General features: G+C 44.0%; 1 protein-coding gene across 1 annotated transcript; it reads right to left on the bottom strand.

Annotated features, from left to right (window-relative positions):
• Positions 1–17,225: 17,225 nt before the first annotated feature.
• On the bottom strand, positions 17,226–25,963 carry LOC136768044 (leukocyte immunoglobulin-like receptor subfamily A member 3). Its single transcript, XM_066722098.1, has 5 exons — positions 25,898–25,963; positions 24,941–25,019; positions 24,477–24,770; positions 19,708–19,794; positions 17,226–17,326 (listed from the first exon to the last, which is right to left on the bottom strand). The coding sequence occupies exons 1-5, from the start codon at positions 25,961–25,963 to the stop codon at positions 17,226–17,228; spliced, it is 627 nt and encodes a 208-aa protein (XP_066578195.1).
• Between the last annotated feature and the right edge of the window lie 996 nt (positions 25,964–26,959).

Raw genomic sequence — 26,959 nt, 5'->3', positions numbered from 1 at the left:
AGAGACGCCTTCTTCCCCAGATTCACAGCAGAGTCCCCGACTTCCCCCAGCTCAGCACAGAGTCGTGGCTCAGAGTGGTGCTGGGGGAGCACAGAGACTGCGCTGTGATCACAGCAGAGTACAGCACAGCCTGCCATATTGCCAGAGAACTGCAACCATGTCTCCAAACCACTAACACAGCACATTAACAATGTAAAATATATGTAAATAATGATATTTTATTTTATATTTGTAAAGTTCTTAATGTTATTGTATATAATTTCAATGTACCCAATTGCTTTGGCAATACTTGTGTGTAAACATCTCATGCCAATAAAGCTTGTTTCAAATTCAAATTCAGAGAGATCAAGCAGCTGCTCAGTGTGTTGTGCTCCAGACTGCTGACCTCAGGCCCAGCGCCCGGGCAGGACACCACCACGGTACATAGAACAGCACACCCACCACGGGTGGAACCCAGGGATTTATTTTCAAAAGCACAAGTACTCCCTGTAGCCATTAAGGTTATACAGTTTTTTTCCCAATTGCATTCACACTGTTCTCTGAATAATACTCCAATACCCCTAAACTGTTAACACAATGCCCATTATAAAAAGTCACATCTGCAAAACACACACATGGGGAAAAATGAAATTCTGGCCTAAAAACTATATATACAGCCCTCAAAATCAAGTAATTGGGTCAGAATCACATATAATTACATCATATCTGTTGCTCACACTGAGCATTAAGAAAACACTGTGTTTAGAAATGGAAGATTCGTGTAGGAAAACAAAAATAATCCAACACAGCCAGTAATGAAGAACTTTATTTTATATAAAGTTTGATCCTGGCCACCGACAAATTATAAATGTATTTATATATAACACATACATTTAGTATCATCAAGCAAGAACAAGTTACAGTATTGTACAGTACACATGAATGGAGAGAAAACACTGAAACCTCAGGCATTGTCCTGCCTGTCAAGTTGATTTGGTCACATGTTTTCATCCACATCACAACTGATATGTTCCCTGGCCAAGCAGCAGGGGAAAACACCTAGCATGGCGGATCCATCCTTGGCATGTCTCTGCAGGCCACCGCCAAGCTGAGGAAAAATCCTTAGTTGGGTTGAGGAAGGTGGAATATGGTGGAAGGAAAATCATTTGGATCTGGAGGTGGTTGGTGAACCATTAGCGCTGCACGGTGGAAGCTCACATTGTCCCATAGGACAGCATAAGTGGTGTGGCCTGGGGCCCTATGTTGTCTTTCTGGGGGTAGTAAAAAAAGGTCATACACTGCATCAAGGAATACCAGAAGGAGTGCAGTGTTGTAAGGGCCAAGCGTGACATGGCGATGGACAACCCCCTGCAGACTGATAGCAGCTCACATGGTTGTATTTTCACCCCTTTGGCCAGGGACCTCCACCCTTGCTCGGTGGCCAATGATGTTCCTTCCCTGGTGCTGCCTCTTGGTCAGATTGAATCCTGCCTCGTCGACATAGATTAACTCAATGTGGTCATCACTGGCATCAAGCTCAAGTATTCTCTGACCATGGAGGAACAGTGATTAGAACACTGGAGTTTCTCTCAAATGGTACACAATATATTTGCTTCATGCTCATCCTGTGCTTTCTCAGCAAATGATCAATAGTTGATATTGAAACACTGTGTATGTTCTGAAACATCCCATTGTCCTCGATTATATGTGTTTGGATTTCTCTGAGTCTAATTGCATTATTTGCCAACACCAGCCTCTTGTTCTTGGGTGATGAGATGGTTTCTCCCAAGAGCAGGTGGTCTTCTCTCAACCCTGTATGCAAACAATACAATGTCATGTGCAGACATGCTGTACTCTTGTTGATATATGAAATCCAAATATTGTGCATGGTAAATTTATACCCACTCACCGGTTCGTAGTCCTGAATGTCCTGATGATTCCAGCCACAGTAAAGCAAATCAAATTGGGTTGCACTCGCTGCCCAGCGTCCCGCATACTCATCCCATGGTTGATTACACTATCAACCAGTGTGGCTCTTTTTTTTAAATATTCTGTCACCTTCCTCGTCCTCTGTGTCTTCCCCTACTTCTTCCCCTTTCTGCTCTTTGTTGCTCCATTTTTCCTGTACAATCACGAGTCCTTGTTTGTCCCAGTTGGCAATCACAGAGGTCAGACGTTTCTTGTAGTTGGTCACCAGGTTTGCACACATCTCAGGAGGGATTTTGTCCCACTCCTCTTTGCAGATCCTCTCCAAGTCATTAAGGTTTCAAGGCTGACGTTTGGCAACTCGAACCTTCAGCTCCCTCCACAGATTTTCTATGGGATTAAGGTCTGGAGACTGGCTAGGCCACTCCAGGACCTTAATCTGCTTCTTCTTGAGCCACTCCTTTGTTGCCTTGGCTGTGTGTTTTGGGTCATTGTCATGCTGGAATACCCATCCACGACCCATTTTCAATGCCCTGGCTGAGGGAAGGAGGTTCTCACCCAAGATTTGATGGTACATGGCCCCGTCCATCGTCCCTTTTATGCGGTGCAGTTGTCCTGTCCCCTTAGCAGAAAAACACCCCCAAAGCATAATGTTTCCACCTCCATGTTTGACGGTGGGGATGGTGTTCTTGGGGTCATTCCTCCTCCTCCAAACACGGCGAGTTGAGTTGATGCCAAAGAGCTCGATTTTGGTCTCATCTGACCACAACACTTTCACCCAGTTCTCCTCTGAATCATTCAGATGTTCATTGGCAAACTTCAGACGGGCCTGTACATGTGCTTTCTTGAGCAGCGGGACCTTGCGGGCTTGCAGGATTGCAGGATTTCAGTCCTTCACGGCGTAGTGTGTTACCAATTGTTTTCTTGGTGACTATGGTCCCAGCTGCCTTGAGATCATTAACAAGATCCTCCTGTGTAGTTCTGGGAAGATTCCTCACCGTTCTCATGATCATTGAAACTCCACGAGGTGAGATCTTGCATGGAGCCCCAGACCGAGGGAGACTGACAGTTATTTTGTGTTTCTTCCATTTGCGAATAATCGCACCAACTGTTGTCACCTTCTCACCAAGCTGTTTGGCGATGGTCTTGTAGCCCATTCCAGCCTTGTGTAGGTCTACAATCTTGTCCCTGACATCCTTGGACAGCTCTTTGGTCTTGGCCATGGTGGAGAGTTTGGAATCTGATTGATTGATTGCTTCTGTGGACAGGTGTCTTTTATACAGGTAATGAGCTGAGATTAGGAGCACTCCCTTTAAGAGAATGCTCCTAATCTCAGCTCATTACCTGTATAAAAGACACCCTGGAGCCAGAAATCTTACTGATTGATAGGGGATCTAATACTTATTTCCCTCATTAACATGCAAATCAATTTATAACTTTTTTGAAATGCGTTTTTCTGGATTTTTTTGTTGTTATTCTGTCCCTCACTGTTAAAATACACCTACCATTAAAATTATACACTGATCATTTCTTTGTCAGTGGGCAAATGTACAAAATCAGCAGGGGATCAAATACTTTTTTCCCTCACTGTACTTGAAAGAATGAGGAGAACTGAGTGGACAATTTGGTTAATTGGGTTTGGACAGGTGAAGTGTGTTTTGGTGCACTTTGAGTTTTGTCTGGTGACTCATGTATTCACACAAAAGGCACAGGTGTTTTCTCAATGACAATGGTGCTAACACATTGAGAGTTGTGTGTAGTGCTTTGCAACATGAGTGAACTGGACTCACAAATTGAGCTGAAACAATTAGAATATGTATTTAGTTCTGCAGAAATGGTTCATGGTTCTAGGATGTTAGCTTGAACATCTGATCACTCTGTGTATGCTTTCGGTCACAGTGTATACATGACTGGGTAAAACTGTAATACTATGAATGTGTATGCTGTTGATTTTGATTAGTCACTCATCACTCAATGACATCACTCAATGACCCACTTAACATTCCTGCTCACCATGTGCACTTCTTCCATCACTCACCTCTCCCATTGGTTCTCACTCCCTACCTTAGTCTCTTTTGTCCCTCTGCCTCTGTATATATGTCCCTCAGTTTCCTTCACTTATTGCAAAGTTTTGCCTTAGTCAACTTAGAGCATTATTATCGCTGGCCTGTGTTGTGACCTCTTTATTCTGTTCCTGTGACTACTGTTCTGGATTCCCATGTTTTGTCTGTTTGCCTCCTCAATTGACCTCTGAACCATTACATCTTTCTGATGTCTGGATTTGCCTCTTTTGGATTGTTTGCCCTGGCTCACCGCTGTGATTGAGTCTGCGCTTGGGTCCCCCTTGCCCTGCCCTGGTAAGCGTGACACCACTGCTTTTGCAGAAAAAAGTAAAGACCCCGAGTTAGTTAGAAATGTAAATAGATTAGACATAGTGATTCTGTTGGAGACCTAGTGCTGTCCAGATGTGCTGACAGACTGCCCCTCAGGGTGCAGGGAGGTCATAGTGCTGTGGTCATGGAGAGACAGGAGAGGTGGACACAGAGGAGCGGCACTGTGGTCACTGAGAGACATGAGATGTCCACCCAATCTTTGATCAGTCCTCCTGGGGGAGGGACACACAGCCCCCCTGGCTGGCCAATACGTCTCTGGCTGCCACAGCCTGAGGGACAACGTGACTCTGCACATGAGCACAGTCTGGCAGAGCAAGTGTAAATACTAGTTTCTGATGTATGTTCGTGTTATTTCTGTGGATGATAAAAACAAAAAGTAAATTGTAAATGTACAACCCCAATTCTGAAAAAGTTGGGACAGTATGGAAAATGCAAAAAAATGAAAAGAGTCATTTGAAAATTCAATTCACCCTGTACTATATTGAAAACATGTTATTAACACATTATTCGATTTATTTATTTTTTTTATTTTTTTTATAATGATTTTTAACTTTGTGATTTTAATTTTATTTTTGAAAATATACACTCATTTCAAATCTGATGACTGCAACACACTCCAAAAAAGTTGGGACAGTCGACTGTTTACCACTGTGTAACATCACCTTTTCTTTTAATAACACTTATTAAGCATTTGGGCACTGAAGTTTAACAAACTGAATTTTCCCCCATTCATTCATTATGCATTTCTTCAGCTGTGCAACTATATGGGGCCTTCATTGCCTTATTTTGTGCTTCATAATGCACCACACATTCTCAGACAGGTCAGGACTGCAGGCAGGCCATGCTCACACCCGCACTCTCTGCTTACACAACCATGCGCTTGTAATCCGGGCAGAATGTGGTTTGGTGTTGTCCTGCTGGAAAATGCAGGGACGTCCCTGGAAAAGATGAAGTCTGGATGGCAGCATATGTTGCTCCAAAATGTGTACATATCTTTCTGCATTAATGGTGCCCTTACAGATGTGCAAGTTACCCATGTCATGGGCACTGACACACGCCCATACCATGACAGACGCTGGCTTTTGGACCTGACGCTGATAACAGCTTGGATGGTCCTTTTCCTCTTTGGCCCGGAGAACATGACAGCTGTTTTGTCCAAAAACTATTTGAAATGTTGACTCGTCGGACGATTCCACTGTGCTACTGTGCTACTGTTCATCTCAGATAAGACCGTGTTCATGTATGGCTTCTGCTTTGCATAGTAAAGCCTTAAATTGCATCTGTGGATGTAGCGGCGAATGGTGTTGACTCAAAAAGGTTTACCAAAGTATTCCCGAGCCCATGTCAGGATATCCATTACAGACTCATGATGGTTTTTAAGACAGTGACGTCTGACGGATGGGAGATCACGCGCATTCAGAAGTGGTTTTCGGCCTTGCCCTTTATGCACCGAGATTTGACCGGATTCCTTGAATCTTTTAATTATATTGTGCACTGTAGAAGGTGAAATGTCCAAAATCCTACCGATTTGTCTTGGGGGAATGTTGTTCTCAAAGTGTTGGATTATTCGCTGATGCATCTGTTGGCAGATTGGCGAGCCTCGACCCATCCTTGCTCATGAAGGACTAGGCCTTTTTTGGAGGCTCCTTATATACTATGATTACACGATTGCCTCACCTGTTTCACATCACCTTCTTATTTCAACTTGTCAAATTGCTATTAGTCCTAAATTGCCCCTGTCCCAACTTTTTTGGAACGTGCTTCATGCATCAATTTCACCTTCAAAAAATGATGCAGTTGATGTGCATGACAAACAGGCGGGCATCTTCCCCCAGAGCCAGGTGCTCCCTCCAGGGGGTGTCGGGGAGGGGCTGCAGCTGCTGATGGTGCAGCTCCCTCACACTGAACTGATAGAGCTCCTGACGCTGAGCTGTGGAGACAGACACACTACACAGACTGTGAGGCGACAGAAGGCGGCCTGATGAGCTAAGGGGGAATGACAGTGTAAGATATTATTTGTTAGAATATATTTTTCTATGGGAAATTCTATACCATCTGGTTTGGTAGAGGAAACAGACCTCCTCCCTTTTATCTAAGTTCCCTGGTAGCCCTGGTAACCCTATCTTTATGATCAGAGACCAGTCCTCTGATTGGCTCCTAGCCAAATTCAAAATGACCCCCACTTCTAAATTACTTTAGCATAAGGCACCCAAGTCATGGTGGTGGCAAAATGCTATTGGTTGGAAGGAAACCTTATAAAAGGGAAGACAAAGAGAATTTGAGTTCTCTTAACTTCTTCATCCTGCAACGAGACACAAGACAGAGCTGGAGAGGAGAGACAGAGAGAGACACACCGCTTCCTGCCTGACCAGACTGGCCTATAAGCTGTACTGTGAGGAGAAAGAAGAAAATGGGTATTATCTGTTTCTTACTGTAATCCAGCAGAAGCTTAATATTACTTATTTTCAGTAATATAATTGAATGATATTAGTTTCCTATTTTTGTCAAAATAAATTATTATTGCACATCTGTGACTTGACTGCATCTTCCCCCCAGAAAGAATCTTAAAAGAGAAACCAATTGACTATGAGTTTTCAGTTCAACTATTTATTTAGATTGACTGAAAAACCAAGCATTCCAAATTCTCTTACAAGAGACACAGACAAACAAGGGGAAAGACGGGGTCAGGGTCCTTGAGCCAGCAGCGCTGTGTGAGGGCCTGGGAAAGCCACTGGCGTTCTGCACTGCCCAGAGAAGTCTGGTTACGACTCTCAGTGACCACACACCCAGCCTGGCAGCCAGGCTGTCGGCTCCAACCCACTGGCCCCTGTTAACATCCAACAAATCCCTCAGCCAGATCACGTCAGCCTTAAGCAGGACCGACCTGAGGCTGCTGGAGAGCAGGAGTGGACAGCTAAATCTGGGGTTCCACAGCAGTGGCTCCTCAGACAGACTGCTGCCCCCCACCTCCCTACCCAGGGAGAAGCGGTGCCACACCTTTAAAACCGTACGATAAAACACAGTGAAGGAAGGATATGGGGAGGTGTCTTAAGTAAAAACATGTGTCTGTCATAACCCAGCCCCCACCCCGCTGCAGAATGTGTGCAAGAAGTGTCCAGGGTGGGGGACACTGGGGATCTGGAGGGTACAGCAGCCTCTGAGCTGCCTGTAGCCGAAAGGCATTCAGCCTGCTAAACAGATCTACCAACCCCTGCCCCCCTTCCTGGAGCGGCAGGTACAGCACTGCTTTGTGCACCCAGTGCATCCCGTCCCAGAAGAAATCCAGGAGCAGGGTCTGTATCTGGGACACCAGGGCCGTTGGGGGGTCCAGACAGGCAAAAGTGTGCCAGAGCACCAAGTTGTTGATAATAATTGCTCTCCCCGTGAAGGAGAGCTGGGGTAGCAGCCAGCGCCATGCCCTCAACCTGCCCTGCACCCTCTCCAGCAGGCCAGCCCAGTTCTCCTGTGTCTCCCCTAAAGTCACACCCAGCACCCGAGGGCCTGAGCGAGACCACTGCAGCCCCGCAGGGAGGGCAGGGGGGGCAGAACTCTCCCACAGCCCAACCAGATGAGCGCTGCTCTTGCCCCAGTATTCCCTGGCTGAGGAGGTCCTGCTGAACTCCTCCAGACACTCCCCCAGGACCTGGACGTCTCGCTGGCCGGACACACAGACAGTCAGGTCATCAGCATAGGCCGACACCCTGACCGCCTGCTCTGGGTGACAAGGGATGGACAGCCCGGCCAGCAACTGCCTCAGCCTGTGCAGCAGGGGCTCGATAAAAAGGGAGTATGCATCCCTGACAGGGGACGGCCCTGTCTGATACCTCAATGGATGGGGATAGTCTCACTTAGGCCACCATTGATCTTCAGCACACTAAACACACGACAGTACAGCAGCTGAATGAATTCTACGCACCGTTGGCCGACACCAATTGCTCTCAGCACCTGAAACAGGTAGTGGTGATCAACCTTGTCAAAAGCCTTTTCTTGATCTATGGAGATCAGACCGCACTCAAAACTGAAGAGCTTAGAAGTAGTATATCACCAATCAAAAAGACATTGTCAAAGATGGACCTGCCAGGGACGCAGAAGGACTGGTCTAAATGCACTGCGGCCGGCATGATGTCTCTGCTTAGCCAGAGCCTTGGACAGGATCTTATAGTCCTGACACAGCAGCGCCACCAGCCTCCAGTTCACAATGGAGGACAGATCCCCCTTCTTGGGCAGCAGGGTCAGAATGCCACATCCTGCAGGATCAATTGTGCAGATGCCAGGAACTGCTTTGCATCAGGAAAAAGGTTTTCTAAAACTACATTCCTCTTCCCTTTGGTTTCCCTTAAAAAATCCTTGATGCTTTTAGCAGTGTATCCCACAGTGTCGGTGGAGACAGGCTGGCTCTGGGAGTCAGCGATGTCCCCCTCAGCAGCGCTGTCCGAGTCTGCGCTCTCCACAGCCGCAGCACTGTACTCAGACTCCCGGCGCCGCAGCCGGTTGGCCTCCTTGGGCTGAGATGGCAGGTTACCCCAGACAGACTCCTCTGACTGCGAATCCTGCCACCCCACAGCACCCACACCGTCTCTGGGCTCCTCCTCACCAGCCGCCCTCGCAACATTCGCCTTTTAAGACACTGTATCGGCGGCCTCAGAAGACGGGGCAGACCGCTTCTGTTGTCTTTTCCTGGGCACTTTAAACCCGTCATCACTGGCAAGGTGTTCAGTCTCTGTGGCGGCCGTATCAGTGGCAACAGCAGCTCCCTCCTCGGCTAACTGAGCCCGGGGCTGCTCTGCAGTCTCACTGCTAGCAGCTTCCCCACTAGGCTCCCCTGCTCCCCTGAGGCGACACCGGACGGCCCTGGCTGCTCCTCACCTTCCTCTCACCCCCCGCCGGAGCCTCTCCCTGAGGGCAAGAGTGCCTGATGTGCCCCTGCGCCCCGCACCTGAAACACCTCATGGTATCAGTTGACACAAACACCACATACACTACCCCCTCGATCTTAAACTTCAGAGACAGGCTTAGCTCATCGGCGCCGTTCGCCAACACCATGAGAGCCTGTCTGTAAGAGAGGACGTGTTTCAGCTCCAGGGCGCTGCAGCCCAGCGGCACCCTCCTAATGGCGCAGATACGCTGGCCATACCGCCAGCAGATCATTGCTCAGGAAGGGGGGCACATTGGAAATAACCACCTTTACAGCCTGGGAGGCCAGAGGGAACGCGGGCAGGAAGGTCCCCTTCACCATGACCCCCTCCTCCACCACATCATTCACCAGCGCCTCAGACCTCAAGAATAACACGATGCCCTTATTCATTCGAGCCACAGAGATGATGTTCTGGAAGCCTACCTTCCTGCCGATCTCCATCGCACAGTCCTCCACTGACACCTGCTCCTGGGATACGAGCTTAAACCCGTGCTTTCGGGTCAGTATTTCATAACTAAACAAAACCAAACTATTACTGTGGTAATATCTGACAGAGCTGATGGTGTATCTGTCTTTATCTTCAGTGTAGGAGTCAGTCTGGTCAAGCTGCAGGGTCAGCACAGCCCGGGGTCTCACTGTACAGACAGAAAGACACACACAGGCCCACAAACCGGAATCAAACCTGGGGCCCAGGACCTGAGAGGCAGCAGTGCCGACCACTGCACCACCACACACCCATGACAATACGGCTCTTTAAATAACATTGCATTGTGACGCTCACTGTCACTAGTGTCTGTGTCCTTTACACGCCTGTCAGGAACAACACACAGGCAGACATCATCAGACCTGCAGGGTACAGGGAACGCTTCTGCACTTCATTCACTCACACGTGATCTAGAGCCAGGCTGCACCGCTGTACTGAGTATAATAGGGTGCGTCTCCCAGCTTACCACCAGTACTGTCCAGAGCGACTCAGAGACACAGAGCTGATGGTGTAGCTGCTCCTCAGGGCTCCAGCGCTGCTGTCAGTCTGATACACTGGAGAGCCTGAACATTCTGAACATTAGTGCCTAGCATTCTGTTTGCCGTTTTTATTGCTTACCCACATTGTTTGGATTGAGAAAGTGAGGAGTCCATATAGACTCCTAGGTCTTTCTCATGCGTTACTTCATCTAGTCCTATTCCTCCCACAGTGTAATTATAGTGGACATTTTTGTTACCTGCATGTATTACCTTGCACTTGTCCACATTGAATTTCATCTGCCAGGTGTCGGCCCACAACTGAATATTATCTAAGTCCCATTGAATAGCCTGTGCTGCCGAGATTGTATCTGCTGAGCCACCTATTTTAGTATCATCTGCAAATTTGACAAGTTTGCTCACTATCCCAGAGTCCAGATCATTAATATAGATTAGAAAAAGTACAGGCCCTAGTACTGATCCCTGTGGAACTCCACTAACAACCTCACTCCAGTTAGAAGCAACTCCTCTAATCGACACCCTCTGTTTCCTATACATCAACCAGTTCATAATCCATCTACTTACGTTACCCTGAATGCCTACAGCTTCCAATTTGAGGATCAGTCTTTGGTGTGGAACCTTATCAAAAGCTTTTTGGAAATCTAAGTATATCATATCATATGCTTTCACATGATCTACAGCTGCAATTGCATGTTCAAAGAACTCTAATACATTAGTAAGACTTGATCTGCCTCGTTTAAACCCATGTTGACTATCTCCAAGAATATGGTTTTCATTAAGTTTTGTTGTCTTTTATACTCTAATCTTTCTCTTTTCTGAAATTATGGGGATTGATAATTTTCTGTAGCTCTGTTTTGTTTTTCAAAATGTGTTTGCGGAGCGATAGAACTGAGGAATAATTTGTGTTGCAAGGAAATGTGTGTGTGTTCTTATTATGTCACTTTGTTTCGGGAAGTGTTTTTGGGTGGAGGGTGGGAATTTTATTTTTATTCTTATCTTTGCTTTTTTTTTTTTTTTTCTTCACTTTTCATCTTTGTGGCTGTTGTGTGCTCAGCCAAGCAGCATGTGATTGGTAACACTCCTATTTTTTATGCCACCCTATGATCAATCAGTCCAATCTTATAAAATCTTTTTACTATGACTAATCCCAGACGGATTTCCTGTGGTGATGAGTGCTCTGTAAACTTCTCTAGTTGGAATGTGAAGGGCCTTAATCACCCTGTGAAACATAATAGAGTCTTAACTCATCTACAACAACTTAAGACAGACATTGCATTTCTACAGGAAACCCACTTTCACACATTGGACCACTTCAGGATTCGAAGGGGCTGGGTGGGGCAGTTGTTTCACTCAAATTTACATAGAAAGGCTTGAGGAGTGGCAATTTTAGTGCGCAAAACAATCCTTTTTATAGCATCGGAGGTTACCTCTGACCCGAATAGTAGATTCATTATGGTCACTGGCAAACTTTCCAATGCTCCTGTAATTTTGGCCAATGTCTATGCCCCCAACTGGGATGACAGTGCTTTCATTACTAACTTTATTCCCTCCCTGCCTTCCCTGGATTCCCACCAGCTGATTCTTGGTGGGGACTTTAATTGTTTTCTCAATCCAGCTCTTGACCGCTCTTCTAATAAGCCACATCTGTTTCTACACTTTAGCTATTAAATCTTTCCTTGATTCTTATGCAATCTCTGACACTTGGCGGTTCCTTTTTCCATCTTCAAGACAATATTCTTTCTTTTCCCATGTCCATCACACTTACTCCCGGATTGATTATTCCTTTTTAGACAATAAATTACTCCCATTTATCCGTTCATGCACATACAACAGTATTGTCATTTCAGATCACGCTCCTATAACCTTAGAATTAAGTTTTCCTAACCAATCTGCTACACATCATCCCTGGAGATTCAATCCGCTGTTACTGTCTGTTTCTAATTTTTTTGAAATTTATAACTGCTCAAATAGATTTTTTTTTAGAAACAAATACCACACCAGATATTTCTCCCTCCACTTTTTGGGAGACATATTTTTGGGCTTATATACAAGGTCAAATAATTTTCATCTACTGTTCAAAATAATAAACGCAGATCAGGGAGACAGAACTGGTTAATCTCATTTCTCAAATAGATCAAGTTTATCCCAACTCCCCTACACCAGAACTTTACAAGGAGCGTCTAGCTTATCAGACTGAATTTGATCTTTTGTCTACAAAACAGGCAGAACATCTGCTGTACAAAGCCCACCATACAACTTATGAGTATGGCGACAAGGCCAATAAAGCACTCGCCCATCTTCTTCGGCAGTCAGCTGCTCCCCATTTAATTTCACAAATTCAGTCCCAGTCTGGCCTGGTAAATGATCAAAAGGAAATAAAGTTCAGTTCTATAATTTGTACTTATCTTTTTACACATCCGAATCGCCTTCAGACCCTTCCTCTCTTGACTCTTTTTTTAATGACCTCAACATTCCCTCTATTGATTCTGATATGAAGTCTTCTCTAGAAAACCCTGTTTCCCCTGATGAGATGAGATAACTAGGGCAATCAAATCCTTGCAGACCGGCAAATCCCCTGGACCTGATGGCTTCCCTGCAGAATTCTACAAAAAGTTTAGCAAACTGTTATCACCTATGCTAACTTCTATGTTTTTGGACGCTTTTAATTCCTCAACCCTACCCCCTACTCTTCGTCAAGCCTCAATATCCTTATTGCTCAAGAAAAATAAACCCTCCTTCAACTGCAGGTCAAATCATCCCATATCACTTTTAAATGTGGATGTTAAAATCCTTGCTAAAATTTTAGCCCTGCGTCTTGAATCTGTCTTGCCATCAATAATTTCTCCAGATCAAACTGGATTTATTCGAAACAGGCATTCCTTTTTTAACCTCAGATGGCTTTTTAATATTATTTACCCTTCCTCAGTAACACCTCTGCCTGAGGTGCTTGTGTCTCTTGATGCTGAGTAAGCTTTTGATCAGGTCGAATGGGACTACCTTTCTGATATGTTACAACGGTTTGGCTTTGGCCCTACATTCATTTCTTGGATTTAATTGCTGTACTCTTCCCCTCTTGCTTCTGTCCGAACTAATAGTACCCAGTCTAAATATTTTCCTCTTCAGCATGGAACCAGACAAGGGTGTCCACTTTCCCCTCTCCTCTTTGCCTTACCTATTGAGCCCCTTGCCATTGCACTTCATGATAATCAGCAGGGGCAGGGCATAGAACGGGGAGGTCACACTCAGAAGGTTTCCCTGTATGCTGATGACCTATTACTCTTCCACACGCAATATCCATTTTGGAACAGTTCGGGAAGTTCTCAGGATACAAACTGAACCTTAATAAAAGTGAACTTTTTCCCATTAATAAAGCTGCCGCCCAATATCCACTTCACACTTTATCCTTTAAAATTGCCCATGATAATTTCACATATCTGGGAATTTCAGTTACACGTTCTCATGCTAATCTTCTTAAATCCAATTTTACCCCACTTTTAGAACGTACTAAGCAAGACCTTATCCGTTGGTCCACCATACCATTGTCACTCGCTGGCCGAATAAACTCTGTTAAAATGACTATACTCCCCAAGTTTTTGTATCTCTTTCAATGCATCCCAATTTTTATCCCTAAATTGTTCTTCACTAAGCTTAATCAAGTGATCTCCTCCTTTATTTGGAACAAAAAATCCCCTCGCATACAGAGAGTTTTCCTTCAAAGACCAAAGGCAATGGGGGGCATGGCGCTACATGATTTTCAAATGTATTACTGGGCAGCCAATATCCTGAATCTGTTATATTTGCCCCAATCACAAGAAACTACCCCAGCTTGGCTATGATTAGAAATGACCAGCCATTTCTTGTTTGGCACAGACATGGGATAATAACCATTCAGTATTTTTATAAAGATAGGATTTTTATGTCATTTGAACAGCTCGCAAATAAGTTTAATTTACCTCAGTCCCAACTGCAAGTTAGGCATTTTATACATTCTCAATTCACTCAATTTCCTTCACTTCCCCAGCAAACTGATACAGATTCCATACGCTGTGTTTTACCAAGTAACAAGGGTCTGATATCCCAGATTTATTCCACTATCTTTCTCTTACACTGTCCCTCCCTGTCCGTATTAAAAACTTTATGGGAGCAAGACTTGGGCCTAACTTTCCATGGCGAGCAGTGGACAACTATTTTATCTCGGGTGCACTCCTCATCTGTGTGTGCTAGGCATGGGTTTATACAATTCAAGATTTTACATCGTACCCATATATTTAAAACCAAACTGGCTAGGATTTTTCCAGGTTTGGACTCAATGTGTGACAGGTGCAATCAGGCTCCGGACACTCTTATACATATGTTTTGGACATGTCCCAACATGATTCCTTTCTGGTCCTCAATATTTGAGACTTTTTCTCAGATTACAGGGTTCAAAATTAATCCTACACCACTCATAGCTCTTTTTGGTGTTTCACCAGATGACATCTGTCAAATTCAGTCAAATTGCTTGGCCTTTGCCACTCTCCTGGCTAGACGCCTTATACTTCTCAATTGGAAGCCCCATCTTCATTTGTTCACTGGATCAGAGACACTATGCAATTTCTCAAATTAGAAAAAATCAGATACACACTCCAAGGATCCACTAAGATGTTTTATTCAATTTGGCAACCCTTTTTGTCTGTTTTTGATAAATTGAGCCTCCCTTCCCTATCTTAGCTGGAGGTTGAGCTACCCAAATCCCTTTTTAGTTGCCTTTCATTCCACTTGTTGCTGGCTGCGCATGATAGTTATATTTTCTTTTTCATTTAATACTATTATTACTATATATATTTTTTATATTATTAATTATATGTGTATGTATGCATATGTATACAGTGGGGGAAAAAAGTATTTGATCCCCTGCTGATTTTGTACGTTTGCCCACTGACAAAGAAATGATCAGTCTATAATTGTAATGGTAGGTGTATTTTAACAGTGAGAGACAGAATAACAACAAAAAAATCCAGAAAAACGCATTTCAAAAAAGTTATACATTGATTTGCATGTAAATGAGGGAAATAAGTATTTGACCCCTTCGACTTAGTACTTGGTGGCAAAACCCTTGTTGGCAATCACAGAGGTCAGACATTTCTTGTAGTTGGCCACCAGGTTTGCACACATCTCAGGAGGGATTTTGTCCCACTCCTTTTTGCAGATCCTCTCCAAGTCAGTGGGCAAACGTACAAAATCAGCCGGGGATCAAATACTTTTTTCCCTCACTGTATGTTTGGGAAATTTAAATCCATTATAACAACCACATCCTTGCTACATGCAGTCCTGATTACATTGTACAATGCAACATCTTTCTGAATATCTGAGTTGGGTGGTCTGTAACACTCCTACCACTAATCCTCCAGATCTTTTATTCAATAGTTTAACCCACAAAGATTCTGGGATCTAATTTGAGTTCTTCTGCCTCAATGTCATTTCTGACATATAATGCTACCCCACCCCCTCTTCGATTTTGCCTGTCTCTCCTAAACAGTGTGTATCCTTCCAACTTGTATTCATCCCCATTATTTTCTGTAAACCATGTTTCTGTCACTCCTATAACATCATAGTCACACGCCAGCACTGTGGATTCTAGGTCTAACATCTTGTTCCTTATACTCCTGGCATTAAGGTACAAACATTTCAGGATTTTCGTACTACTTTCCTACTTTTCCTACTTAGTGCCACAGTTTTCAACCCGTGTGAAGTGGAACAATGGTGTGCCATGAGGACTCCCCAAGTGTGCCGTGAGATTTTTGTCCCCTCAAAAATATTATGAATTTGTTTTTTGGGCAAATTCATAAATCTTTTATCAAATCAAACTTATTCAAAGTTATGAAAATGTAATATTTAAACATCTACTTTAGACTTTTTGTAATGATATATCCAACTGAAGTCGTTAAATAAATAAATACATTTACCATCTATGCATCCAGACTGGGTTCTTCAAACTCAAATGAATGAACAATCTCACAGACAAGGGCAGCGCAGTCTTGTGTCACGGTAAGACCTGAGCCAGACAACATCAGGCAAATGGCATCGATATTATTGGATGATGATCTGAGTGTCTGGGTTATAACTTGTAAAAGTCTAAAACTGAAGATAAAAAAGAAGGAGGAGAGAGAAGAAGAGCAGAAGACAAAGACACACCGGCTGCCTGCTGCCAAGAGAGACTGACTGTCCCGTGTCTGGAGGGGCAGGGAGAAGAGCAGGGATTATCTGTTCCTCTCCTGTAACCCAACAGAAGCTTCATGTTGCATATGAGTGTAATCAAATTGTATTAGTCTTACATTAACACTGTCCTAAATAAATGATAAGTGCACATTTGTGACCACCGCGTTCTGCGAGTAAGTTTCAGTTAATCTGTAATGCAGGACTGAGGAGACACTCACCTGACACAGAGAGAGAGACTGGGTCACTGCGCTGTGAGGACAGGGGTCTGTCTGCTCTCTGTCCCTCACAGTGATACTGCCCCCCATCAGACACAGACACTGCAGTTATGGAGAGTTTGTCCCCAGTCACAGTGTGTCCAGCAGGCTGGGCATCTTCTATGCGTTTCCCATCTTTATACCAGTGATACTGCCAGTCCGTGTAGCCCCCTGAGAGCCCACACCTCAGAGACACTGTCTCTCCAGTGTAGATGGGGCTCCAGTGCGGCTCTACGGTCAGGGAGGCGTGGGGCAGAGCTGTGGACAGAGCACATGTAACAGTTCGATCTCCTGTCTCTGTACACTGTAAAGGAGCTGCAGTGAACTGACCAGACACGCACGCACAAACGCACACGCACACGCACACACACACACAGTGATAGACACAGTGATAGACACAGTGCACTCACCAGTCACAGTCACTCCAAGAGGAGCACTGGGCTGTGAGGTCTGTGGTCGTTCTGTCCTCTGACCCTGACACCAGTACTGCTCAGACACAGCAGACACAGTGAGGGTGTTGGTGTATCTGGGACTCGACTCCACAGGAGTCATCTGTGTGCCACTGAACCAGAGGTAGGTTTAGCCTGAGAGAGACCCTGATATCTGACAGCGCAGAGTGAGCGTCTCTCCAGGGTACCAGGGTCTCTTTGGAGACACAGACACAGTGGCAGTGGGCCGAGCTGTATGTAATGTAATGTAATCTATTGTATGACTGTATATATACAGTAAAAAGACTCACAAGCCTGGTCAGCTCTACACCCAGCAGCATGAATTACTAATCTGTTCAGTCTCAGATACAAGCACACAGGCAGGTAGAGGAAGCTGGAGGAGGGAGGCTGAGGGTCCCCTGTACCGTTGTGACATTGTGACAAACCGCAAACTCACCACAGCAACACACAGACGCACACAATGACTCTGGGACGCCCAGGGCTCCTCCACTCACCCATCACAGAGAGAGACACAGCCAGTCACCTGATCACCAAGACAGTCACCTGAACACTAACAGTAACCTGATAATAATAATAATAATAATAATAATAATAATAATAATAATAATAATAATAATAATAATTATTATTATTATTATTATTATTATTATTATTATTATTTCTTAGTAGACACCCTTGTCCAGGGTGACGTACAAAATATACAGTGAGGGAAAAAAATATTTGATCCCCTGCTGATTTTGTACGTTTGCCCACTGACAAGGAAATGATGGTAGGTGTATTTTAACAGTGAGAGACAGAATTACAACCTAAAAATCCAGAAAAACGCATTTCAAAAAAATTATAAAATGATTTGCATGTTAATGAGTGAAATAAGTATTTGACTCCATCGACTGACAAAACCCATGTTGGCAATCACAGAGGTCAGACGTTTCTTGTAGTTGGCCACCAGGTTTGCACACATCTCAGGAGGGATTTTGTCCCACTCCTCTTTGCAGATCTTCTCCAAGTCAGTGGGCAAACATACAAAATCAGCCGGGGATCAAATACTTTTTTCCCTCACTGTATGTTTGGGAAATTTAAATCCATTATAACAACCACATCCTTGCTACATGCAGTCCTGATTACATTGTACAATGCAACATCTTTCTGAATATCTGAGTTGGGTGGTCTGTAACACTCCTACCACTAATCCTCCAGATCTTTTATTCAATAGTTTAACCCACAAAGATTCTGGGATCTAATTTGAGTTCTTCTGCCTCAATGTCATTTCTGACATATAATGCTACCCCACCCCCTCTTCGATATTGCCTGTCTCTCCTAAACAGTGTGTATCCTTCCAACTTGTATTCATCCCCATTATTTTCTGTAAACCATGTTTCTGTCACTCCTACAACATCATAGTCACACGCCAGCACTGTGGAATCTAGGTCTAACATCATGTTCCTTATACTCCTGGCATTAAGGTACAAACATTTCAGGATTTTCGTACTACTTTCCTACTTTTCCTACTTAGTGCCACAGTTTTCAACCCGTGTGAAGTGGAACAATGGTGTGCCATGAGGACTCCCCAAGTGTGCCGTGAGATTTTTGTCCCCTCAAAAATATTATGTAATTTTTTTTTGGGCAAATTCATGAATCTTTTATCAAATCAAACTTATTCAAAGTTATGAAAATGTAATATTTAAACATCTACTTTAGACTTTTTTTAATGATATATCCAACTGAAGTCGATTTCTAAACAGAAAGGAAGGGAGAGCTGCGGCAGTCAGTTCTCCTTTCTATGTGCTTGGTGTGACGATTTCCAATTAAACTGTATCCCGCACTTTTATCCATGGAGTTTTCCCAGATGTTGAATTAGTTTTTATCTCGCACTCTGCTTGTCCTTTTTCTAGGTTGGACTTGTGGACGAAATAGATTTTATAAATATTATTTAATATGTTTGTCCTTGCCCTTTTGGTAGGCTTATTTATTTGATTTGAAACTGCTTAAATTAACTGTGGATATGTTTTTATCATGCTCAGCTCAGGTGTGCAGTCAAAGTTAAGTTAATCAAATAGAATAAAACAGAGAGGATAGCATGTTTGTTCTGCGTGATATTGTTTTTCAGCAGTTGTAATGCCCTTCGTTAAATTTAACCACTTAGTTGAATTAACTTTTTATATGATATTGTGCACTGAACATATTTTGCTGTTAATTTATATATATAGTTTTTAGAGTATGGTCTTGGTCTGCCTGCACTAAATAAATGATTTGTTTTAAGAAATTTTTTAGCATGTCTGTCTACTTTTTACCATACCACTAAAGGCCACTCCAGAGATGAACACAGTCCAGAGTGTGTCCTATTAACACACTGCATCACTCACCTGACACTGTCAGAGTCACAGCCCCGCTGTACTGAGTGTAATAGGGTGCGTCTCCTCTCCCAGCTCTGCACCAGTACAGCCCTCTGTGTGTCCCAGTCACAGCGCTGATGGTGAAGGTGCCTCCAGCTCCGCTGCTGCTGTCAGAGAGGGGCTGCAGATAGACCCGTCTGCCATTGTACCACACATTGTCCAGTCCAGCCCTGCTCTGTCCAGCTCTGTACCAGTAATACCTCCAGCCTGCAGACGCACCTGTAACCTCACAGCGCAGAGTCACTGAGTCTCCCTCGAATATCTGTCCCAGTGGAGAGACAGTCAGGAAAGGCCGGGGCCGAACTCCTGTAACACAGAGCACACAGTCAGGACAGGCTGAGCTCCTATAACACAGAGCACACGGTCAGGACAGGCTGAGCTCCTGTAACACAGAGCACACGGTCAGGACAGGCTGAGCTCCTGTAACACAGAGCACACGGTCAGGACAGGCTGAGCTCCTGTAACACAGAGCACACGGTCAGGACAGGCTGAGCTCCTGTAACACAGAGCACACAGTCAGGACAGGCTGAGCTCCTGTAACACAGAGCACACAGTCAGGACAGGCTGAGCTCCTGTAACACAGAGCACACGGTCAGGACAGGCTGAGCTCCTGTAAATCTCTTTATATCTTTATTTACATGTTTCTCTATGAGAGTGTGTAGGGTGTAGATATGATCTGTAGTGCGGTGTTTTGGGAGGAAGACAATCTGACTCTTACTCAGGACAGTGTGTGTTGAGGAACATAAGAACATAAGACAGTTTACAATGGAGAGGAGGCCATTCGCCCCATTGTGCTCGTTTGGTGTCCATTAATAACTGAGTTATCCAAGGATCCTATCCAGTCTGTTTTTTAATGTTCCCAAATTTTCAGCTTCAACCACATCGCTGGGGAGTTTGTTCAGGTTGTGACGCCTCTCTGCGTGAAGAAGTGTCTCCTGTTTTCTGTCTTTAATGCCTTGAAGCCCAATTACCATTTGTGTCCCCGGGTGCGTGTGTCCCTGTTGATCTGGAAAAGCTCCTCTGGTTTGATGTGGTCGATGCCGTTCATGATTTTGAAGACTTGAATCCAGAATCCAGTCTTGAAGCCAGTATCCGGGTGTTGATGATGCTGCAGAACACCTTCCCCAGGTTACTGCTCACACAGGTGCCCCAGTAGTTGTTGGGGTCGAATTTGTCTCCATTTCCATGTAAGGGGGTAATTAACCCTTGATTCCAGATGTCAGGGAAATGTCCCACCTTTAGAGTTGTGTTAAGGAGTTTGAGCAGGGCTTCCTGCAGCTTGGGGCTGCTGTGTTTCAGCATCTCACTGGAGTGGCTGTCTGCCCCGCTGGCTTTTCTGTTCTGGAGGGCCTGCAGTTTCTCCTTCAGTTCCACTCGGGGAGTCCAGGGGCTTCTGATTGTCTTTAATTGACAATTCCATTTGTTTAGCTTGATCATTTTGTGTTGTTGTTTTGTATATTTTTTCAAAATGTTCTTTCCATGTGTTTCCATTTTCAATAGCCAATTCGTCAGGTTTATTCATCATCTATTCCTTGATCTCTGTCAGTTTTTTATTGATGTGGTTGTTCTTTTTCTTTTTGAATGTGAGTTTGTAATTAATTAATGTCTCGCAGTAACTAAGACCCCGTTCACACTTACTAGGCCGGCCCTGGGCCGCCTCTGGGCCGCCTCACATATGCCGGCGAAAAGGAGGCCTACACGAAATGCATGCCGGGAATAAACAAATCTGCTCAAACAAACCAGTGACGCAGGACATTAGGTTTGATTACAGGTGTGTACGATGTGTTTATAATCACAACTTATTAATATCGATGTGAATATATAGGCTATTGATCGGTTCTATATTTTCTTTGAAAGTAATCTTAACCCTTTGCAGCCGAAGCTTTCTAAAATAATTAAAAATGTGCTGGTTCAATGGGGAATCTAATTCATATATTTCCTTTTTCAAATGTCTATCTTCAGTTCTGCAAGTTTAAAAAGCTGTTATACAATTCACCCGAAAGGGAAGCACCTTTACTAGGACATCTGCATTAAATCACAATAAATCGTGTGCATTAGTGTGCAATCGTATGCATGGAAAGCAGCCTCTGTGACGCGTCTATAGTTATAATATCCTCATAGCAGCGCTGTGCACTTCCTGCGGTTTCTGTTCATCCACATTGTAAACAGCGCTTTCATTTCTGCATCGTCCCAGTTGTCACCTCCAACGCCGGCATTTGTGATTGTACTGCTCAGCTCAATATAATCGCATTTTGGATTGCATAGTAAATTGCTGGTCTCGTTTTAAAATGCATTGATTTGAATGGAAACCTGCTTATACCGTTTTAATGCAAAATTCGGATAATTAATAAAGTTATGGTCCCGTTCTCAATTTCACAATGCAATTTCCACGTGTAAAATGCATGCTGTTAAATTCCAGACTTCAATCATACTTAGTACAAGAACAAACAATAGCAAGTTTACCAGCTACACACACTTTTATTTAATTTATATTTAAACTGTTTACATCATTAAACTCTTTACTTAGCCTAGACTTTTATAATATATATAAAGATGTGAGCTAGCGATCGATATGACATTCAAACAATACAGAGACAATACTGTGTCTTGCAGCAGTGCAGTTGTGTCGGTGTCTGTGTTTACTCTGTGTTTACTCTGTGTTTACTTTGTGTTTACTCTGGGGGCGGGGCTTGAGTTGCGTCACGCGCTGACGCTTTCCACCGGCTCAGGGCCCGGCGCGTCACAGTCACATTTAGGCCGCCTTTCAGCCGGGTGAAATGATTTAGGCCTGGTCAAATAGCGGGACTAGTTTTGATCCGGCCCAGGCCGACTTAAATCTTTGAAACCGTTCACATTTGAGTTAAGGCAGACCTGGGCCGCCCTAAATCTCAAATATGAACGGGGTCTAAGGCGTAGATCTTTGATGTCTGGTTGTCTGTGTTTATTATTTGATAATTATCAAAGTTGTTTTCAGAATTTCTTACATTCCTTGTCAAACCAATTATTGTCTTTCAATTTGTTTGCTCTTTTATTAATTTTTAATTTAGATTTCAGAGTTATCTGTTATTATTATATATTATTCCATTTTTCTACAGCCAGATTTACTCCTTGTGTACAGTGTGGGTATGTGGTGACCAGAAAGTTGTCCATCAGTGATTGTATTTCTGGGTTTCCCATTGCTTTCTGGTATTCTTCTGTATGACTGATGGAGGTTGTACAGCTCGCTGTGCTGCTTCGCTCTGTTCTTTAAGAAACACAGTGGTTTGGCTGTGATCTGACAGAGGGGATTGAGGCCTGACCGTGGATTCACGAATACAGGAGGGGTTGAGGTCGGTGATGGTGTCTACTACACTGCTTCCAAGAGTCCAGCTGTAGGTGCATCTTCCCAGAGAGTCCTCTCGGATCCTACCATTAACAGGGTACAGGCCCAGGCTTTGACAGAGCTGTAGTAACTGTCTCCCATGTATGTTTGTCTCCCGGTTGTAACTATTTCTGTGGGAGCTGGTGGGAGTGGAGTAAAGGGAATTTTGACCAAATATGTGGTTGACTCCCTGTGTGCGAGTAGTCATGTAAGGTGCCTTTTCTGGCATTCAGATCTCCACAGATTTCCCCTAGAAAATATGTCCTCGTTAAAACACGGGGATTCTGAGGGTGGGATGTTTATTGCATGCAGGTAGATGTCATTCTTATTTGAGACCATATTTTTACACATTTTTAACCACATATGTGATTCTCCTTTATTTATGGGCTGGATAGATTTGGTGAGCTCTGCTTTATAGCAAATGATATTTCCCCCAGAGTCTCTGCCGTGCCGGACTGTGCTGTGTTTCAGCAAAGGCACTATGACCTCCCTGTAGCCCGAGGGACAGTGAGTGGAAGTGTCAGACCTGCACCATGTCTCCTGTAGCATAATTACATCAATGTTTTTAATACTATTTACAAACCCATCCATCTCTGAAGACGCTGTATAGGAAAGTTGAAGAAAGTCTTTTGTGATAATTATATAATGTTTTATATTAACACTAGCATTAGAAGTAGCTTGTATACAGACTGAGCAGATTAGCTTTAGCAGGCTAAGCAATAGGTCAACAAGGTTAATTTGTTAGAAACTCCTGTCAGTAATAAAAGATCACACAGTGCCGAAATAGCCTACAGCTGTTTTGTTGAAAATCCGTTTGTGACTTAATTGTTTCTCCAGATAGGCAGGAACTGTTTTTGTTAATGAGCGATTGACAGTTGTTAAATAAGATCCGTGGGATCGGACCTTTCCTAGTATATCAAAGGAAGACATCTGTTCTTTGGATCCCACACCTCTTCCGAGGAAGACTACCATGAACATTACCAGGGTCAGAAATCTGACCTCGAGATAACACTCTGGCAGACATCGGCCACAGATCCACATGTCCTGTTATGTATATAAGGCTGACCTCTTGTGCTGTTCAATAAGTCTCTGCTGAGGTAGAGTGCTTCCGTGTCGGGCCCCTTCCAGGCCTGGCATGTTAAATAAATACATTTACCATCTATGCATCCAGACTGGGTTCTTCAAACTCAAATGAATGAACAATCTCACAGACAAGGGCAGCGCAGTCTTGTGTCACGGTAAGACCTGAGCCAGACAACATCAGGGAAATGGCATCGATATTATTGGATGATGATCTGAGTGTCTGGGTTATAACTTGTAAAAGTCTACAACTGAAGATAAAAAAGAAGGAGGAGAGAGAAGAAGAGCAGAAGACAAAGACACACCGGCTGCCTGCTGCCAAGAGAGACTGACTTTCCCGTGTCTGGAGGGGCAGGGAGAAGAGCAGGGATTATCTGTTCCTCTCCTGTAACCCAACAGACGCTTCATGTTGCATATGAGTGTAATCAAATTGTATTAGTCTTACATTAACACTGTCCTAAATAAATGATAAGTGCACATTTGTGACCACCGCGTTCTGCGAGTGAGTTTCAGTTCATCTGTAATGCAGGACTGAGGAGACACTCACCTGACACAGAGAGAGAGACTGGGTCACTGCGCTGTGAGGACAGGGGTCTGTCTGCTCTCTGTCCCTCACAGTGATACTTCCCCCCGTCAGACACAGACACTGCAGTTATGGAGAGTTTGTCCCCAGTCACAGTGTGTCCAGCAGGCTGGGCATCTTCAATGCGTTTCCCATCTTTATACCAGTGATACTGCCAGTCCGTGTAGCCCCCTGAGAGCCCACACCTCAGAGACACTGTCTCTCCAGTGTAGATGGGGCTCCAGTGCGGCTCTACGGTCAGGGAGGCGTGGGGCAGAGCTGTGGACAGAGCACATGTAACAGTTCGATCTCCTGTCTCTGTACACTGTAAAGGAGCTGCAGTGAACTGACCAGACACGCACGCACAATCGCACACGCACACGCACACGCACACGCACACACAAACACACACACAGTGATAGACACAGTGATAGACACAGTGCACTCACCAGTCACAGTCACTCCAAGAGGAGCACTGGGCTGTGAGGTCTGTGGTCGTTCTGTCCTCTGACCCTGACACCAGTACTGCTGAGACACAGCAGACACAGTGAGGGTGTTGGTGTATCTGGGACTCGACTCCACAGGAGTCCTCTGTGTGCCACTGAACCAGAGATAGGTCCAGCCTGAGAGAGACCCTGATATCTGACAGCGCAGAGTGAGCGTCTCTCCAGGGTACCAGGGTCTCTTTGGAGACACAGACACAGTGGCAGTGGGCCGAGCTGTATGTAATGTAATGTAATCTATTGTATGACTGTATATATACAGTAAAAAGACTCACAAGCCTGGTCAGCTCTACACCCAGCAGCATGAATTACTAATCTGTTCAGTCTCAGATACAAGCACACAGGCAGGTAGAGGAAGCTGGAGGAGGGAGGCTGAGTGGCCCCTGTACCGTTGTGACATTGTGACAAACCGCAAACTCACCACAGCAACACACAGACGCACACAATGACTCTGGGACGCCCAGGGCTCCTCCACTCACCCATCACAGAGAGAGACACAGCCAGTCACCTGATCACCAAGACAGTCACCTGAACACTAACAGTAACCTGATAATAATAATAATAATAATAATAATAATAATAATAATAATAATAATAATAATAATAATAATAATAATTATTATTATTATTATTATTATTATTATTATTATTTCTTAGTAGACACCCTTGTCCAGGGTGACTTACAAAATATACAGTGAGGGAAAAAAATATTTGTTCCCCTGCTGATTTTGTACGTTTACCCACTAACAAAGAAATGATCAGTCTATAATTTTAATGGTAGGTGTATTTTAACAGTGAGAGACAGAATAACAACCTAAAAATCCAGAAAAACTCATTTCAAAAAAGTTATAAATTGATTTGCATGTTAATGAGTGAAATAAGTATTTGACTCCATCGACTGACAAAACCCATGTTGGCAATCACAGAGGTCAGACGTTTCTTGTAGTTGGCCACCAGGTTTGCACACATCTCAGGAGGGATTTTGTCCCACTCCTCTTTGCAGATCTTCTCCAAGTCAGTGGGCAAACATACAAAATCAGCCGGGGATCAAATACTTATTTCCCGCACTGTATGTTTGGGAAATTTAAATCCATTATAACAACCACATCCTTGCTACATGCAGTCCTGATTACATTGTACAATGCAACATCTTTCTGAATATCTGAGTTGGGTGGTCTGTAACACTCCTACCACTAATCCTCCAGATCTTTTATTCAATAGTTTAACCCACAAAGATTCTGGGATCTAATTTGAGTTCTTCTGCCTCAATGTCATTTCTGACATATAATGCTACCCCACCCCCTCTTCGATTTTGCCTGTCTCTCCTAAACAGTGTGTATCCTTCCAACTTGTATTCATCCCCATTATTTTCTGTAAACCATGTTTCTGTCACTCCTACAACATCATAGTCACACGCCAGCACTGTGGATTCTAGGTCTAACATCTTGTTCCTTATACTCCTGGTATTAAGGTACAGACATTTCAGGATTTTCGTACTACTTTCCTACTTTTCCTACTTAGTGCCACAGTTTTCAACCCGTGTGAAGTGGAACAATGGTGTGCCATGCGGACTCCCCAAGTGTGCCGTGAGATTTTTGTCCCCTCAAAAATATTATGTAATTTTTTTTTGGGCAAATTCATGAATCTTTTATCAAATCAAACTTATTCAAAGTTATGAAAATGTAATATTTAAACATCTACTTTAGACTTTTTTTAATGATATATCCAACTGAAGTCGATTTCTAAACAGAAAGGAAGGGAGAGCTGCGGCAGTCAGTTCTCCTTTCTATGTGCTTGGTGTGACGATTTCCAATTAAACTGTATCCCGCACTTTTATCCATGGAGTTTTCCCAGATGTTGAATTAGTTTTTATCTCGCACTCTGCTTGTCCTTTTTCTAGGTTGGACTTGTGGACGAAATAGATTTTATAAATATTATTTAATATGTTTGTCCTTGCCCTTTTGG

This window comes from Amia ocellicauda, chromosome 14, assembly GCF_036373705.1.
Source record: "Amia ocellicauda isolate fAmiCal2 chromosome 14, fAmiCal2.hap1, whole genome shotgun sequence".
In the NCBI taxonomy this organism is placed as follows: domain Eukaryota; kingdom Metazoa; phylum Chordata; class Actinopteri; order Amiiformes; family Amiidae; genus Amia; species Amia ocellicauda.
Note: the sequence above shows the minus strand (reverse complement) of the source record. Positions and strands in the feature narration are given on the sequence as shown.

What these genes read in the sequence shown, in the direction of transcription:
- LOC136768044 (XM_066722098.1), bottom strand. Translation starts at nt 25,963, where the DNA reads ATGTGTGCAAACCTGGTGGCCAACTACAAGAAACGTCTGACCTCTGTG. An exon ending in TGATTGCCAACATGGGTTTT is followed by an intron (nt 25,020 to 25,897) that starts GTCAGTCGATGG and finishes GCTGTGTCTCAG; the next exon opens with CAGTACTGGTGTCAGGGTCA. An exon ending in TCTGCGCTGTGAGGTTACAG is followed by an intron (nt 17,327 to 19,707) that starts GTGCGTCTGCAG and finishes CATTACATACAG; the next exon opens with CTCGGCCCACTGCCACTGTG.